Raw genomic sequence first — 17,958 nt, 5'->3', positions numbered from 1 at the left:
TTGTAGAGATTTGGGGTTTTGCCCCTCCACTCACCAGGTCAGAGGAAGTTGTCACCAGGGCAGGAAGAGGGGAAATCTTACAGCTGTTTAGAAGGAATGCCCCTCATCTTGGGGAGTTTGCCCACCAAATAGGAAATGAGGGGTAAATCCTCCCAATGGGCCACAAAACATAAACTGATGGGTTTTACCCCCCGGAAACTACTGTAAGTAACAGTAGTTTCAGGGGGGGGGGTAAAACCCATCAGTTTATTTTTTATAGTATATTAAATTTATTGTAAACCCTCCCCCCCCCAGGGCAGCTGCAGAGGGTGGAGGTCAGGTCAGGTCAGGTCAGGCCCCCCCCCCCCCCAACAAACCTGAGCAGCTAATCTGCCCCCACACACAGAGGTCTTTTACCCCAGGTCTTACAAGTTCTCCCCCTGGGAACCGGATCCACACATTGCCCTCCCTGTGGTATTATGATCAGGGCCTTCCCCCTCCAAGGTATTACATACCCCCCACATTGAATGGGGGTTCCACACCTGCACAGGGCTCTTATTAGACCCCCCTGTGTAATTGGGGCAAATATTAGGCCCTTGTGGGGATTTGACCCCCCCAGGATGCAGCATCCGTGCAATGTTTGGGCATTTTCCCCACAGATGGGTGCTGTGTACATAATACACCGGTGAGAAGGGAGGGGGCGGGAAGAGGGGGAGATCCCAACCAGAGAGATGAAGATTTATTTTACCAAATCCACCCCCAGAGGAAACCCAGAACCGAAACCGCCCCAGAGAACACCGAACATTCTATGGACCTATGTGATACAACACCCTCCCCCACCCTACCACCGCATGGGGAGAATTACCCCCAGGGTACAAGAGAAGTAGTACTGTGCAGAGTCCACACAGGGAACAGATACCGAGAATTACACCCAGGGTACAGGATGGACAAGAGAAGTAGTACTGTGCAGAGTCCATACAGGGAACAGATACTGAGAATTGCACCCAGGGTATAGGACAGGAGAAGTAGTACTGTGCAGTCCCCAAGGGAGGGGTTTGTTGGCTTCTCTGTATGGAGATCTGAGGCCCCCTGCAGGCTGGTCCTGGGATTGCTGGGAGGTGAATGGCTCCTTTGTGTTGGATGGAAGGCTCTGGGTCATTGCAGGGGATAATAATTGCCCTGTACAGGGGGTCTTTGTATTCCATTTCCTGCCCTCCATGATAATGATCTCTAATTACAGCTTTGTCCCAGACCAGCCCTCCGGCCACTAAGGATTCACTCTGATTAATTCAGAGCACAGGAAGCCATTGATTCACCTGAACCCAACAGAGCCACGGATTGAGCAGATTTACCCCCTACAGAGCCCAATACCCCCCACAGACTGGACAATGGGGTGGAGGGGTTCCCTGGCCACTCTACTGGGGAGCGCTCCCCATTATCTGCACCCCTGCCCCCCCCCCATTCTGCAGACAAAGCTTACGGGAAGCCAAAACTACCCCTCATCCAATGGCTCCCCTCCCCCATATCAGAAGGAAGCACCAATCCCACCCTTTACAGCTTTGATGGATCCCTTATTGCCCCCCACTGATGCCCCAATCCCTACAGAGCTCAGGGGATTGGTCAATTTACCCTGGGGGTCCCCAACCCCATAATTTAGCCCCAGGAGGGCAGAAACATGGTCAGGCCAGACAGGTGACTTCTACAAAAGAATAATTTTATTGGACACAAAGAATCTGTATAAAATTCAGTACAATCGCCCCCCCCCTCCCCAGAGTCCTATTGCCCCATGGGGCTCCCCGTCAGTCCTCACACATAGTTCTTGTTGGGGTAATCGCTGCGAGCCTGGGAGGTGGCAGCAGTGTAGCGGGCACTGTAGGGGGCATCGTTTTTCTTGGGGCAGGAGCAGCACAGAAGCCCCCCACCCAGCAGCATGAGGGCAGCAGAAGCCCAGCCGATGTACAGAGATGCCCCCAATTCTCTCTTCTGAGCCTCCACCACCAGGGGGTTGTAGAAATCCCGGATGATGCTATTGGCCGACCAGCAGACCGGGATCAGCATGAGAATTCCGGCCAGCAGGAAGACCACCCCGGACACCACGCTGACCTTGGCCTTGGTCCGCTCCTCCTCCACACAGTTGGTGCATTTGGCCCCCACGATGCCGATCAGCAGGCCCAAGATGGCGACCAGGACACAGATGATGGTGAGGGCCCGGGCAGCCTGCAGGTCCCGGGGCAATGCCAACATGGAGTCATAAACTTTACACTGCATCTGCCCCGTACTCTGCACGATGCAATTCATCCACAGACCCTCCCAGATGATCTGCGCAACCACAATGTTATTCCCGATAAACGCCGTCACCTTCCACATGGGCAGAGCCCACGTTATAATGGATCCAATCCAACCAATCAGAGCCAGAGCCATTCCCAGGAGCTGCAAACCGGTGGAGGCCATCGTGACTGGACACTGAAAAGAGAAGTATACAAATTGTGACTGGACATGGAAGAGAGAAGTAAACATTATTACCAGCACCGCTTCCTAGGGGCCCAGACATTCCCATTGGGCTCCACACAATTATTGGGGTACATATTCCAAGCCCACAACACACCGGATTTCTGTCAGCATTCATTCCACCACACAACATACCAGAAGGGGAACAAAGAATTGGGGCATTTGTCAAAAGACACCGCACCTAAGGGTGAACCCCCCCCCCAGGAATAGGGCAGCCATATTGGATCCTTCCAGGCCCTGCATTTAACTCTCCATTCCCAACATTCCAGCAGTAATAAAGTCACCACATGTAGTCCATGGAATGGGCCCCTGGCCAACCCGGGAGCCATAAATTCTATTTAACCCCCCTCCCTAAACAAATGCATGGGGCAAACAGAAGACAATGGTGGAGGGGCAGCAATGGAGCTGCAGGGGGCCACAAACCCATAGAACAATTCCTGGGGGAGGGGCTGAACATACAAAGCCCCCCCCATTAGAGTGTCAGCTCCTCTGTACAGAGACTAATAGGACTGGCTCTGTGCTCTATGTACAGCATCATGCTATAAGTCAGAGCTATAACTAAACAACAGTGAAAATAACAGATCACATCGTCCTCTATAGTTCTTTTATTTTGAATAGCCCAATTTGCCCTTAGTTAATATGGCGCCCTGTATTTCCCGGAAGAGGCGGGATTTAGGAAGTGACACGCCGGCATTGCACGTGTCTGAGGGCAGAGAACGGGAAGTGTTGAGGGCGGAGAACAGGAAGTGATGCGGCCGCCATGTTTGTACACCCTCCCTGGTGTATTATGTTTGTGTTCTGGGTTTGGGCACAATTTATAATAATCTCTCTCGCTCATGTGTATTTCTGTGATCCACTTCTTTCCCTCCGTTCGATGATTCTATTACTTTGAATGAAGGATTCCTCATTGAGGTGTACAAACATGGCGACCAGCTGGCTTCCTCTGCCATGATATTGCAATGAGTGAACCCAGCTCATTACAAACATGAAGCTGATCAGTAAAGATATCGAGAAAGACAATGCCGGGTGAGTGATAGGAAAACACCGGACCGTCCAGCGATGTGTACACATTGTGCCCCGTGTAACCAGAATGTCTGGGCTCGGGCCACCTCTCTGGGTGCTGGGGTAACTCTGTGTATTGGGGGCAGATTGGGGTGATGGGGTATTATCAGGGTGTGATTTGTCCTTTCCCCCCCCAGCCAGGTGACATTGATCCCAGAGGAGGCGGAGGACATGTGGCACACGTATAACCTGCTGCAGGTGGGCGATAGTCTGCGAGCCTCCACCATCAGGTTTGTACCCCGGGGCCCCCATGGGTTATCAGGGTTTCTGGTGGGGTATTTGTCATGGTAATTACATGCCGGATGTCATTCCTTGTATGATTGCAGGAAGGTGCAGACAGAATCTGCTACAGGCAGCGTGGGCAGCAACCGGGTCAGAACAACGCTCACCATCCGGGTGGAAAATATCGACTTTGACTCCCAGGCCTGCCAACTACGGGTGAAGGGCACCAACATCCAGGAAAACCAGTATGTGAAGGTAAGTGCCCCTCCCTCACGTGTCTTCCCCCAAGGTTGATCTTCCTAGAGTTCCTCACCTGTACCCCACTCCAGTGCACCCCACCCCTTGTACCCCTGTGATCCACCCTCTTTTAGGGCACCACCTGCACCCCTCCCTCCCCCCTGTATCTCTCATTATTCCCGTCTGCCTACAGATGGGGGCGTACCACACTATCGAGCTGGAACTGAATCGTAAGTTCACCCTGGCCAAGAAGCAGTGGGACAGCATTGTGCTGGAAAGGATCGGTAAGGGGTGACCACACTGAGAATACTTCATTGTTATTATGAATAGTCTTTGTGATCTGCATACTAAATATCAACCAATAGGATCCCGGCAGAGGGATCAGCTGACCGATCTGTCTTCCCTTAGAACAAGCCTGTGACCCCGTGTTCAGTGCCGATGTTGCAGCAGTGGTCATGCAGGAAGGACTGGCCCACATCTGTCTGGTAACACCCAGCATGACCCTTCTCCGTGCCAAGATAGAGACCAACATCCCGCGCAAGAGGAGGGGCAACTGCTCGCAGCATGAGAAGGTAACCTGTGATTGGTCATATTCTGCCTTCCCGTACCCTTACATGGACCCCGTCCTGTACCTTGTACCCCCTCCTTGGTCTTGTCCGCCATATTCCCTTTTCCTCCCATGTGCTCTTCATGCTGTCTTGCAGGCTTTGGAGAAATTCTATGAACAGGTCATGCAGGGAATTATCCGCCATATTAATTTTGATGGTGAGTCCTCCTTAATTTCATTTTTTCAGTGTTTTTCTGAGTTCTGTTTGTTTTCACTAACCCCCCTCCCCCCATCTTCTTATTGTCCCCCCACAGTGGTGAAGGTGGTATTGGTGGCATCTCCAGGATTCGTCCGAGAACAATTCTGTGAATTTCTTTTTCTTCGAGCCGTAAAACAAGATATAAAGACGATCCTGGAAAATAACAAATACTCCCTCACAGGTACTCAACCATCTCCTCCGGGGACAAATACTCCCTCACAGGTACCCAGACAGATCCTCCTGTAGGTAGCGTCAAATAACCTAGAATATCTGGACCATAGTTGGGGCCCAGTCAGTTTGCAGGTAAAGGGGATTGGTAGGGGCCCATAGGGCAGACCAAGTTTGTTGTATTCTGTGTGTAGAATAACTGACCTTCTGTTTGTGTTTGTAGAGGTTCTGAGTGATCCGGCCGTCACAGCCCGCCTAGCAGATACAAAGGTAAGTGTTCCCCCCTCCCCCCTCTACCTGTGCTGTACTGCACATTGCCCATCTAAAAATCTTTTCTCAATTATTTCAGGCAGCTTCTGAAATTAAATCCTTGTCCGACTTCTACAAAATGCTGCAGCATGAGCCCGATCGGGCGTTTTATGGGTAAGACTCTTCTCCTCCCCTTGTTTTGCAGCCCCCTTTTCCGGGCTGTGGCCGCCATGTCTGTGCCCTGACCCCAGGCTCTCTATTTGCTCCCCATATTTGCAGCACCTGCCATGATGAATAGGACGCGCTGTGCTGGGGAAATCCGTGCGTTGGAGATCTGTGTGACGGGTTTTCTGTGTGTTGAGATCAGATTGGGTCATGACAGATTGATGCCCTCGGGGTTATCAGACGAACGCACCTGCAGATCCTTATCTGCTCTTCACTATTACCACACCCAATCCCTGGCACTGATCCTGGCACATCATGTGGAGGGCACCCACCCTGCCTCGCAGAGCTAACATCTTCTGAGAGAACCCCTTGCACCTCTCACCCCTTCTACATCACCAACATTCACAAGCCTGCACCCGCCCTGCTCCACACAAGCAAAGCACCACCAGTATCCCCGTCCTGGAACACCCAGCGCTGCCGCCATCATTAGAGATCCTAAGTGGCTCTATACAGGTGCCCCGACCCCCTGTGACTGGCACCTCTGGCAGTCCCCCATTTCTTATTGTAATGTGACGGTCTGATTGGATGTGGATTGTATGGCGTGTATATAGTATGGGATTGTACAATCACATTGTGACTTGTATGGCATTATTAGATCTGTCTGATATTTTCCTCCAGGATTAAACATGTGGAAAGAGCCAATGAGGCCCTGGCCATCGACACTCTCCTGGTGACAGACGAGCTGTTCAGGTGAGTGCAGTCCCCTTGTACCGGCACTTCTGTTAGTTGTACCCCCCAGCTTCTCTGACTCTCTCTGTCCCCCCCTCCAGACATCAGGACGTTCCCACACGAAGCCGCTATGTCAGACTTGTGGACAGTGTGAAGGAGAACGGGGGAAACGTGAGGTGAGCCAATGATGATGGAGCAGGCACTCCTCGGGGGTGGGGCTTGGATAATAGTAGGAGGGCTGAGCTTTGTTTAGTGCAGTGATATTGCTGTGTGTCTCATGATACTTTGGATGCATGCCTGTAGTCGGTCAGATACGTGGACTGCAATGAATTCTGGGAGTTTTTATTCTTTTTTTTTTTTTTTTCAGGATATTTTCCAGCCTGCACGTCTCAGGAGAACGTAAGTGGCCCTATGGGGGTGACATTTCATGGACAGCTAGAAATACTGATATTCAGGGTGAAAGGCCAAAAGGGAAAATAAGGCATTGGATCTGATGGGGAAGATTGGGGAAGCCATGGGTAGCCCTCAAGAAGCTGTACTGGGCCCCGGGGGGAGGGGCTTCTGGTGTCCTATTTTAGTAATTACATTAATCCCAATAGCCTATGGTTATATGAAGCCCATCCATGGAGGAACCTTAAAGTGAACCTGTCTTCCTTTACAGGTCAGCATTAATATTTTACTGATTATATTCTTCTCCAGAAAATCTCCACCCTCCAAAAAGATCAAAAAGCCATCATTGCCCTCAAGTCAGTGAGTTTGCCTGCACTGAAATGTTCATCAGTCTGTTGCAGGCAGGAGGAAGCATTTCCTTAGTCCCACGACAATGATCACACTTAGTAGCAAAGCATAAGGTGGGGGAGGGGATATAACGGGCTTCTCTGTGTCAGATATTTCGGAACACAACCAGAAATTGCACAGACACCAAAATTTAGGTGATTGTGTCCCCCTAAGCTGAGATCTCAGTCCAGGAAGTAGCTCACGACTCTAAAGCATTGTTGGGGTACTGTGATCTCATGCTGCACTTGCTTTTCATGACAGGTCCACTTTACCCGGGGTACTTGTCCATACTGCTGTGCTGATGAAACGCAGGGGCAGGCTGACCGATATGAAGGGGTTTCCTGCATCCCTTTGGAGGGTTTGTCATTTCATGGAGGATTATTTGCTTTTCAGAACTGAACCAGCTGACGGGAGTGGCGGCCATCTTGCGATTTCCAGTAGCGGACGGATCGGGCGACGAGTCAAGTTCGGAAGAGGACTGACCCTGGCCAATGTCTGACTCCTCCGCCTCCTATGGCTGTCTCTGGACATAGATATCTACTGGAAGCCATATTGACTGATCGGCCATTATTTATTATCCACCATCCCTCCGATGTTCTGGGCGACACCAGATATGATTGGACTGTTATAGTGAGGTCACCGTGTTATCTGCCGCCGTTCCCAAATAAAATATGGAGTTTGGATGGCTTTCTGTGTCCCTGTGAGCGCGGCTCCCCGAGGGGAATCTAACGTCTTATATCTCATCTCATGTTTACATGGCGTGGATTGTACTTTCTGTAAATGTTTGTTGGATGCCAAACGGATAAACTCCCTGTATCCCCCCCCTCCTATTACTTGGGATTCTGATAGTAAGGTTCCTGGGTCTGTGCCTATTATGGGGGGCTCCCACCATCCCTGTGTGGGGTTACTGGGTCTGTACCCCTCCTGTGCCTATTATGGGGGGCCCCTATCATCCCTGTGCTGGGTTCCTGGGTCTGTACCTATTATGAGGGGTCCCACCATCCCTGTGCTGGGTCTGTACCCCTGTTGGGCCCATTATGGGGGGTTCCCATGATCACTGCTAGGATTTATATTATGGAGAATATAATGATAATCTGTAAGAATTATAAGAACCTGATATTTGCCCCAATCTCAAACCCCTTTTTGGGTGGACAGGTTATTGTTTGTAGGTAGTGCTGGCTGCCCAGAAGGAATCTTTAATAAAGTAGGTACCGGTTTCATGCCTTGTCTGTTTATTAAACTGGAAGGAAGGGGGGCAAACAATTTCACATTTCAGTGATCAGTGTAAATATCAGCGAGACAAAGCTCAGCTATCACATTGAGAGGAATCTCGGAATTTTTCACCATTCGGGTAACATCAGGTGTACAAATGTAGCTGGATCTCGGAGCCAACGCGTTTCGCTGATTGGCTTCTTTAGGGCGGTTAGACAAGGGCAGTGTAGATTTAGATTCTGTACATAACATAAAATCTACACTGCATATCTCCTCCCAGAGCATTTACACAAACCCGCTACCCCCGTGGTCCATAAGCTATTTAGTATCCCATTACCTATGAAGAAATCATCGCTCATACACCAATATCATGTGACTTCATCACATTTACACCACCAAACATCTGGGAGACATTTTGTATGTAGGGGTGTAAAGTAACGCCCATGAAGCCTCACTCTCCTGTATTTATGTGTTTTTGTTGCTGTTATCTTTATTTTGTTTGTTCTTTACCGTTCGTATATCTAAGTTTTTTGATCCAATGTCTTTGTATATTGGTACGATGAATTGATTTGACGATCTTTAAGAAGTCAATCTGCGAAACGCATCATCACATTTAATTGTGGTCAATGTAAATTTCCAACCAGCCCAATCCATGCCAACAGCCCCCAGGTATGCTCAAAGGTCTGTCCAGCCAGAAAGGGGGAAGATTATGAAAGATTTAAGATTTATGAAACCAGAAGAAGAGGGCCAAATCTCTTCCAGTCTTGATGTTTCTAAGGGATCTGATTGTGCCACTCCCTCCATAGTGATGACCATTGGACTAACATGTTGGTGCTGCTGGGGGCGGCCATGAAAAATGATAATATTCAGTTAGTTTTGCATAGACAATCATAGAGTTTGTATAATAAGCCAATCAGATGAAAGGATGGTGATGACCTAGGCCAGGACAGAGCCTGAGGTGACCCAGCAGAGCAGAGAAAGGTGCAGATAGCAAACTTCAATCAGCAGGAGGTGGATGAGCCAATAATTGGGAATAAAGTTACGTATCTCACTACAGAGAGAAGAGACAGCTGCCTGCAGGGCGAGATGAGACACTTCGTGCTACAGGTCGGAGGACAGGTATAGACACGAGTCACCCGCAGGTGCTGCAGGGATTATAAAGGTCTCGCACACATCAACAAACTCTTTTAGTGAGTACACGGTGATCTCTGGAGGTCTGACAACGGGTGAGGGTCTCTTATTTCGGCATCCAGAGAGGGGGATAAGGTCTGACATTTTTGGGTTATAGATAGGACAAGCTGGGAGTCTCATACTGGGGGACTATGCCATACCAATCTCCAGATTGGGATTCCCTGATGTGAATAACCTCCATCATTCTAGACCTGCAGAGGAGACAATGGGGTCCACTACTGGACAACACGTTGAAGATATCCAGCTCTCCTGGAAGGGGCCCTCGTATTAGGGACACTAAGGTTTCCTCTGGACGGGTTCTGCCCCAAAGAAGGAGACAAATCTTCTACGGAATTTCCTCAATACCCTCCGCGTGAGTTTCATAGCCTATCAGTCGGCTGCTTTTCATAGTAGTATTTTATTTTAATTTGATTATTTTTCCATAGTTGGGTCTCCTGAGCACCTCATGTCCAGATGCTTGTCCTGCTCCTAGTCCTGTATGAGGGGTGTAAGGCGTTACCCCCAGGTATGTACATTATTTCTGTACCATTGTGTACTTGTTCCCTCTCAGTAGACAAAGTTTATCTCCTGTCTTGTCCCTCAATCACATTCCAGCCTGGGGCTCCTGGCATGTTGGGGCCGCTCCTGGGCCACCTTTGAAGTGGGATTGATACGGGGATGTTATGGGTCTCTGCTCAATGGGGGAGGGTGGGCTGTGCAGATGGATCAACCTTTGAAGTTTTCATTCTTTTGAAGTTAAACCTAGGAAGAGTTATTACAGCGTCAGCATAGAACCCAGCAATGTATATGAGAATGAATCCTGGCACGCAGAGCTGACAATCTGATTTCTATGGACTCTGGTCTTTTTTATGCTTTTCACATTAGAACATTCAGAATGCTTTACTGTAAATGGGAAGGATTATCGGGGTTCTGTGAACCATGCAGAGGGGGTTCCTTGTCTCTACTGGAACCAGACCATCCAGCACCGCTTCAATACACATTCTGACCCAACTGGAGAACTGGGACTCGGGGACCACAACTACTGCAGGTAAATTGTCCCTGGGGGTATGGAGACATATCTGGGTGGAGTCTGCACCCCTTTGTATGGCCACCTCTATTATATACTGATAAGTTATATAAATCCAATAATCTATTATGTGCTCCCCTCCAATATGCATTTATCTGTTTGATATGTGTGAAATATCCTTGTTTATCATGCCAGAGCCGCCCGGTGTCCTCTCTACACTTCCTGGGTCCTAGTCCTAATTAAAGAACGATTAGCCTTTATGTTGTAAAGATCTGACAATGGGAGACTTCCGGTTATATATAAAACACCATTCCTGCACAATGCCAATGATTTGGGCTGGTCACGCTCCCCGGAGTATTGTCCTTTGGAAGAATCCATCAACACGCCAGGGTAGGAGGGGGAATAACGAGACCTCTGTGCTAAGCAGAGATCCTGGGTCCCAATATTGGGAATCATGAGTCAAATACATTCTTGTTGGGAAAACACATTGAGCAGGGCTGACACCACTTTGTTCATAACAATTGTGTGAGTTGTCAGCCTGCAACAAGAAGGAGCTGAGTGCATTTCTGAGTCCCAGGTATTCTTCTGCATTGGAATACAATTCAAGACATATATTTAAATATCCATTTATAAAGGCTCAGTGGCATTTCTGGTGGCTTCCATCAGTCAGGATAGGGTTGGTGTGATCCCAGAAGTAATGAGGTTTTCCTGCAGGAATCCAGATTCTGATGTCCAGCCTTGGTGCTATGTTGCTGAGACGGAGGATGGAGTTTATTGGAAGTTCTGCGATATCCCAACATGCCACAGTGAGTAGTATACATAGCTGCAATATGAAATGGGAATATGTGTGGCCATCCTGGTCATTCCCCCGTTACACCTCACACACAATGGTCCCGTGTTGTTGGCTGAGAATTGAACTCATAGTGGGGTGGCTGTGGTGTCATCCAGGTGAAGTTCAGTATTACCTGGCACATTACTGTGATTGCTCACCTTTGTAAGAAACGTTCACTTTATGTCAATGTGCCACCTGATGTGACTCACGTGTTCATGGATCAATTATAAAAGTATTTCATTGGTCCTTGTGATGATCAGATAATTGCCATCAGTAGGAATCAGATTCCGAGAGAATTGTTCCGTCAATCATTGATCTTCCAGTCCTGGGTACGTATCTCGTTGTACCGTGGTTAGAGGTGATCCTGAATCCCAATAGAAGTGCTCTTATCACATTCCTAGGATTCCAAATTCCCCGCTCATCAGTGCTGGAACAATACCGGGCTGCCATTGCTGAACTTTCCTCCTTGCCACTTCCCAGGCTGCCATGTTGGTGTTGTGGCTTCTGTGCTGATTTTGTGTTGGACCTGGCCAGAGATCTAGGTCCAGCTTCTCCCCCAGGCAGTGGCAGAGAAGGAACCCGGAGGTAGCCAGGGTAATGGTAAGGGTGATAAATCCTAAATAATGGTAACAAGATAATGGCAGGAAACTACGACCCAATCAGCTGTCTCATCGATGACAATCCTTTCCTGGGGAAAATGCTGCTCTAGACTCTCGCTAATACAAGTTGAGGCTTTAGCTCATGTGTTCCCTGTGTACGGTCCCCACTGCACTGTCATTTATTCTTGTGACTGGTACAAATGGGAATTGTTTACAATGATTATATTAGGAAAGCGACCTAAAGGGCGTTATATTCTCCAGGAAAAGGTGCAAGCCTTCTCTCTACTGGAGCGGAGAATCACAGATCCCGATCTTCTTTAGTAGAAGCCGGGACATTGAGTCACATTACATGACCAGTACTAGATTATTATTAATATTGGTATTACACAGGATTTATATAGCGCCAACATATTACGCAGCGTTGTACATTACATAGGATTGGTACCTGAAGCAGTATTATTATTATTAATAAACGGGATTTATATAGCGCCAACATATTACGCAGCGCTGTACATTAAATAGGATTGGTACCTGAAGCAGTATTATTATTATTATTATTATTACACGGGATTTATATAGCGCCAACATATTATGCAGCGTTGAACATTACATAGGATTGGTACCTGAAGCAGTATTACTATTATTAATAAATGGGATTTATATAGCGCCAACATATGCAGCGCTGTATAATAAATATGATTGGTACCTGAAGTAGTATTATTATTATTAATATTAATAAACAGGATTTATTTAGCGCCAACATATTACGCAGCGCTGTACATTAAATAGGATTGGTACCTGAAGCAGTAATATTATTATTATTATTATTACACAGGATTTATATAGCGCCAACATATTATGCAGCGCTGTACATTAAATAGGATTGGTACCTGAAGCAGTAATATTATTAACCTCTCTAGCGGTTCATTTCTTTCTGGTTTTATATGTCTAAAAGCGGTACATTGTTTTTCATGAAAGTTTGTTTTACATTATAATATAATAGTATGAGTATAATGAAGTTTGAAACACAAAATCATGTAAAAATAATCAATTAAATAAATTAAAATAAATATATATATATTTTATTTAATTTTTTTAAATAAATATTCTACGCATACTATCATATTATACTGTAAAATAAATGTTAATGAAAATAATGTGCTGCTTTTACACGTATAAATCCAATGTATTGCAATCAATACACTTATTTTGTAATAAATTCAATACAAAAAGATTTTGAATTTCCCCCTGGTGAATCATCGTGTGCAGAAGACGCCGGAGGAAGAAGAAAGAAGACAGAGATCGCGGCAATGTACAACGCAGGACGCCGGCGGATCAGGTAAGGCTGTATATACTATTACTTCCATAGGCTTACATACCCCGAGTGTGACTCAGGTTTACCGCTTTCAGCAACTTTTTTCCACCCCGAGTCACACTCGGGGTTACCGCTAGGGAGGTTAAACAGGATTTATAAAGCGCCAACATATTACGCAGCGCTGTACATATAATAGGATTGGTACCCGAAGCAGTATTATTATTATTAATTATTATTATTATTATTATTAATAAACAGGATTTATATAGCGCCAACATATTACGCAGCGCTGTACATATAATAGGATTGGTACCTGAAGCAGTATTATTATTATTAATAAACAGGATTTATATAGCGCCAACATATTATGCAGCGCTGTACATATAATAGGATTGGCACCCGAAGCAGTATTTCAGCTATTGCTGTTTATGAAGTTTGAGTACAGGTTCACTTGAAAAATAAGAATGCCGATGTGTCTTTCCACAGTCCCCGGATACATTGGCTGCTTTGTGGATTATGGATCTCCTCCGGCTCTGTCTGGGACCAGCGGAACTTTAGGAAAACTGACCATCCAAGCGTGCATCCATTTCTGCCGTATAAGAGGATATCCGGTAATCAGTCCTTCCATTATTACTGACACCACTATTAGTTATCATCCCAATCATGGCAATCTGCAGTCTCTCCTACGTCATCCCGTTACTAGCAATGTTTTATAACTTCATAAAGTTTGGGCGAGTTTTATCTCCCTGAATATTCCATTCACTGAGTATCATTGTGGCATTGTTATATTTCAGCATTAGAATGATGAATGGTTTTCCACTGATTGTATTTGTTGTGTCAGTATTCAGGTCTGGAGGCCGGCTACGCCTGTTTCTGTGGCACTTCTTCTGATCTTGCCCCATTGCAGAGGGTCGGCAGCTCCCAATGTGACCATACGTGTTTCGGGAAGGCCAGCGAGCTCTGTGGAGGAGACGGACATCTCAGCGTGTATAGCAGTAAGTCGGGCAATATAGATCGGTGATTGGATGGTATGGAATATAGGAGCCTGTTTATAATCTGCTCAATCTCTGCACATTGTAGGGGGAGATGGAAGTAATCCATCAAAATATATTTATATCTTTATTTTCTTCCTTTTTGTGATCTTCGTGTTGCAGATAATTTCACTGTTCTGTTTTGCACACACAAATGTCTCAGTCCAGGCTTAAAGATACGTATGAGTCGGCCACCAATATGCAGTAATGATGACCAATTCTTTATGTAGGCACCCCGGGTATAATCCATAGTGCTATTCTCTCTCTGCAGCTTGGATTGGGGCCTGCAGCTGGAATTATTCTTCTACATCCGGAGTTCTGTACTCCCCCGATTACCCCGATAACTACGGTCCAGGCAGCGCTTGTTCCTGGGATGTTCACATCACTGAAGCTGTCGCTATTGACATCGAATTTCATATTTTTCATATTGAAGACCAAAACGATATTCTGGAGGTGACAGATCAACAAACTGGAAGTCTTCTTCTCCAAATCAAAGGGGGCCAAGATCCTCCCGAGCCTACAACCTATCCAACGGGATATCTTCACATTACCTTCACCTCGAATCACATACGCAACGGTCAAGGATTCGTGATGACTTACAAAGGTGAGAAGAGCTGCAGAGGAACTCCGATTGTGTCAGCCATTCATAACCACAGAGTCATTTTCATCATTTGTAATTCCTAAGGTGAATGGCCTTCCAGGTAAAGGTATTAATAAGAAGGGACACCATACTACGTTTATCATGGGCCAGTCCATGCCTCCTAATTGTGGACCCTCTGCATTTGACATGGTGGAACAAATAAATACAATTCTCAGCTGGCTCAGTGGCTAGCATTGTTGCCTTTCACAGAACCGGGGTCCCGGGTTTGAATTTTGGTCAGGACACTAATCATAGAATCTTTGTATGTTCTCCCCCAGACATTTCAGTTTCCTCACATATCTAACAACATGCAGTTACATGAATTGGCTTTATTTTTATGGGAAAGGTATAAAAACATTTACAAAAGTCGGTGCAGTTACTTTCTATAGACGCGGCCGGGGTGGCAAGTAAAAGAAAAGCACGGCAACACTACCACAACCTGAAAAATAAAAGCATAAAAAGGCCAATTTAGTATAATATAATAATTTAGTATAATATAATAATTTAGTATAATATTCCCTTAGATAGCACCTGAAGAAACCCCTGATGTGAGTTAGTCTTAATTCTTTGTTTATGGCCACATTCACTCCCGATGATCACACAATGTGAAAAACACACGGCAGCAGGTCAGTGTGATCGTTCAGAGAAGGTGACATACACAAAACAATTTGCTTCTTACCTTGTCTTCTAGGTCTGATACCCGAATCTGAACAGACTGCCACTGCGGTTCCTGGGAAGAGCCAAAGCGGTGAGTTGTATAAAGCATGAAAGCTTCCAATGGGGGGTGGCCGGGTCTGACGTGGGTTATGTTGGGGTGGCTGAAGCGTGTTTCATCTGTCTCCCCTCCGTCTGTATTATAGCCTGGTTCTTCCTGGCCGCTGGATTGTCTCTCTTGGCACTCGGGATCGGATACTTCATATGGCAGTAAGTTGGCCTACACAAGTTACCGGTCTGATATAGAAGGACTGCCGGATGACCGGGTAATAGAGGTCCGCAGGGACCAAACCCTCATTCTAGGCAGATCAGCTCCAGTCACCAACTGGACGACTTCTCATTTATTTTCTGATACTGACTGATGTGTAATAATAATAATACAGCTGATGAATCCCGACCCAAAACACATTATATGTACCACCAAACATTGTCCGCTGAAAATTGGCTTCTGTCGGTGATATTATTCACCATTACATTGACTGTATTTCTAGCCTGATATTGGAAGAGATGCAAAGATTATTAGTGGTGGGTGAGATCTCCCCTTACTTTCCATCCTTTAGATACACGCCGTTTGAAGAGGGTTTCCCCGATGGGATTCGGGAAGGGGAGGGGGGCTTTAGCACAATGACAATCACAATAACTTGTTTGCCCCACCAGCCAGATTTCCATAGAATCTTCCATGCCATAATATTCCCACCACCCCATATACATGTACATTGTTACTCCCGGCTCATACATTGCAGATCTAGAATTTGGTTGTAATGGTTTACTCTGATTTATAAGGTTTGGTTCTCTCCCAGGTACACCTCCTGTGGACGTCGGGCCCTGGGAACAGAGGGTGAACATTCATATTGCTCCTTGTGGTACAGACACAAGAAGGGAGCGGGTGGGGATCTAGCCAGCGTCAATCAGTCCTCAATGAAATCTCTTCTCTGATGGAACTCAGCGGTCTGAGCTTTGTAATGGCCCCTGCCGTGTATGGGAGCAATTAGCACACGTGTGGTCACTAAGCCCATGTAACGGCACATATACCATGGACGCTCATACAGTGCTGGACACGGAAAGCATGGACTGGGTGCTCCGAATCTGCTGGACATAAAGGTGAACCCTGAGCACTGGTAATGAGATCTGAATGACAACCACAGGATTTGGGAATTCCAAGGACTATAAACCTTTTAAAAGGTCTGGGACTGCAGATTGCGTCCTCAAGCATAGTTCAACCATCCTGCATGCAGAAAATAAAGCCTGGGACTCTTCGAGGATAAATCTCATGAAATGCTCAAAATCTGAAACGTTGGTAATCCAACGCACTCACAGCTTTGTTTATAAAGCCAATTTTGACCCCCCCCCCCCCGACTCTACCATGAGTTAATTTCACTCCCTGTACACAAGTTTCCAATACGGTGACCTTACAGCAAATCCTGCATGAATATAAAGACTTCCTAACATATTTTGTATTCCTGGATTGTTTCCATAACTCCAGAGATGGAGCAGAGGGAAGTTCCCCATTGTGGGGTCACTTTGCCGATGTTTCCACCAGTTTGATATTTTTCTAAATTTTTTCTGTGTCATCAAAATCATAATGACCTTTTACCCAAAATCTGCAGAGACAGGTCCTCTTAAGTTGGGCATATATTATGCAATAATGTTAGAATTTTCTGCAGGATGTTGATTGAGAATCAAGGGGCAAGGTGTTTTTATTCCGTAGTCTGGAAGGGGAAAGCACTTTTTGTGTCACCACCAATATTTTCCTGTGCAGGTTGTTCTTAGAATCTGCTGCTATACTTTTCATTTTTTCTGTTTCCACAGAAAGTTTTAGAGAACAGGGACAGTAGCATTAAAGAGGACCGGTCATGAAGAATGCCGTAGTTGTAGAGCAGGCATGCCATCATGTCACTGCAGAGATTTCCTGATCAGGACACATCAAGCTAAACAAAAGATTGTATTTATTGGGAATATAAGAGGACCTGTCATGTTGGTGGCATTCAGTTATATTGAGTTGTGCTGGAGGAAGAGCTTTCTTGATTGAGTTCCATATGGCTAAGCAAGAAAATGGTGTTCTTGTACTGAGTAAAAATACAAGAGGACCTGTCATGTCATTATAAAACAGGAACCACAAGACTTGGTGGAGGAGGATTGTACAATGACAGCACTTCATGTGAGCTATACAATGTAAATCATGTACATAGAATGATGTATATAAAAGTAATACACATCCTGATGTCACTTGTATTCCTTCACTTTCTCTGCACTCAGATGGTCATATAATCTCTTGATGAATACAAACCCCAAACAATCTATTTCTATCCAATCATTCTGGGACCTACCCAGTTTCTGGGAGATATAAAGAAGATTTTACAATCAATCTGTATTAGTATTCAACATTGTTAGGGGGGGGGGACATGGGACACCAGAGAGGGGGGTATATTACCTCTTCTATTACAGGGAACAGAGGGGGGGGGGACAAGGGACACCAGAGAGGGCGTATAATACCTCTTCTAATACAGGGAACAGAG

General features: G+C 46.3%; 3 protein-coding genes across 3 annotated transcripts; 2 read left to right on the top strand and 1 right to left on the bottom strand.

Annotated features, from left to right (window-relative positions):
- Positions 1-1,752: 1,752 nt before the first annotated feature.
- Positions 1,753-2,439, bottom strand: LOC140334462 (claudin-4-like). Its single transcript, XM_072416740.1, has one exon. The coding sequence runs from the start codon at positions 2,428-2,430 to the stop codon at positions 1,786-1,788; it is 645 nt and encodes a 214-aa protein (XP_072272841.1). The 5' UTR covers positions 2,431-2,439; the 3' UTR covers positions 1,753-1,785.
- An 814-nt stretch (positions 2,440-3,253) lies between these two features.
- On the top strand, positions 3,254-7,589 carry PELO (pelota mRNA surveillance and ribosome rescue factor). Its single transcript, XM_072417031.1, has 13 exons — positions 3,254-3,513; positions 3,687-3,779; positions 3,876-4,026; positions 4,202-4,292; positions 4,417-4,580; positions 4,713-4,773; positions 4,870-4,995; positions 5,206-5,252; positions 5,332-5,405; positions 6,075-6,146; positions 6,227-6,301; positions 6,493-6,524; positions 7,296-7,589. The coding sequence occupies exons 1-13, from the start codon at positions 3,473-3,475 to the stop codon at positions 7,382-7,384; spliced, it is 1,116 nt and encodes a 371-aa protein (XP_072273132.1). The 5' UTR covers positions 3,254-3,472; the 3' UTR covers positions 7,385-7,589.
- Positions 7,590-8,835: 1,246 nt separating this feature from the next.
- On the top strand, positions 8,836-17,660 carry KREMEN2 (kringle containing transmembrane protein 2). The gene is made up of 10 exons (XM_072417030.1): positions 8,836-9,657; positions 9,731-9,810; positions 10,170-10,332; positions 11,026-11,117; positions 13,544-13,668; positions 13,899-14,052; positions 14,360-14,692; positions 15,420-15,476; positions 15,589-15,652; positions 16,243-17,660. The coding sequence occupies exons 2-10, from the start codon at positions 9,759-9,761 to the stop codon at positions 16,376-16,378; spliced, it is 1,176 nt and encodes a 391-aa protein (XP_072273131.1). The 5' UTR covers positions 8,836-9,657; positions 9,731-9,758; the 3' UTR covers positions 16,379-17,660.
- Positions 17,661-17,958: the final 298 nt, after the last annotated feature.

This window comes from Pyxicephalus adspersus, chromosome 7, assembly GCF_032062135.1.
Source record: "Pyxicephalus adspersus chromosome 7, UCB_Pads_2.0, whole genome shotgun sequence".
NCBI classification, from domain to species: domain Eukaryota; kingdom Metazoa; phylum Chordata; class Amphibia; order Anura; family Pyxicephalidae; genus Pyxicephalus; species Pyxicephalus adspersus.
This window is presented reverse-complemented; position numbering and strand designations above follow the sequence as displayed.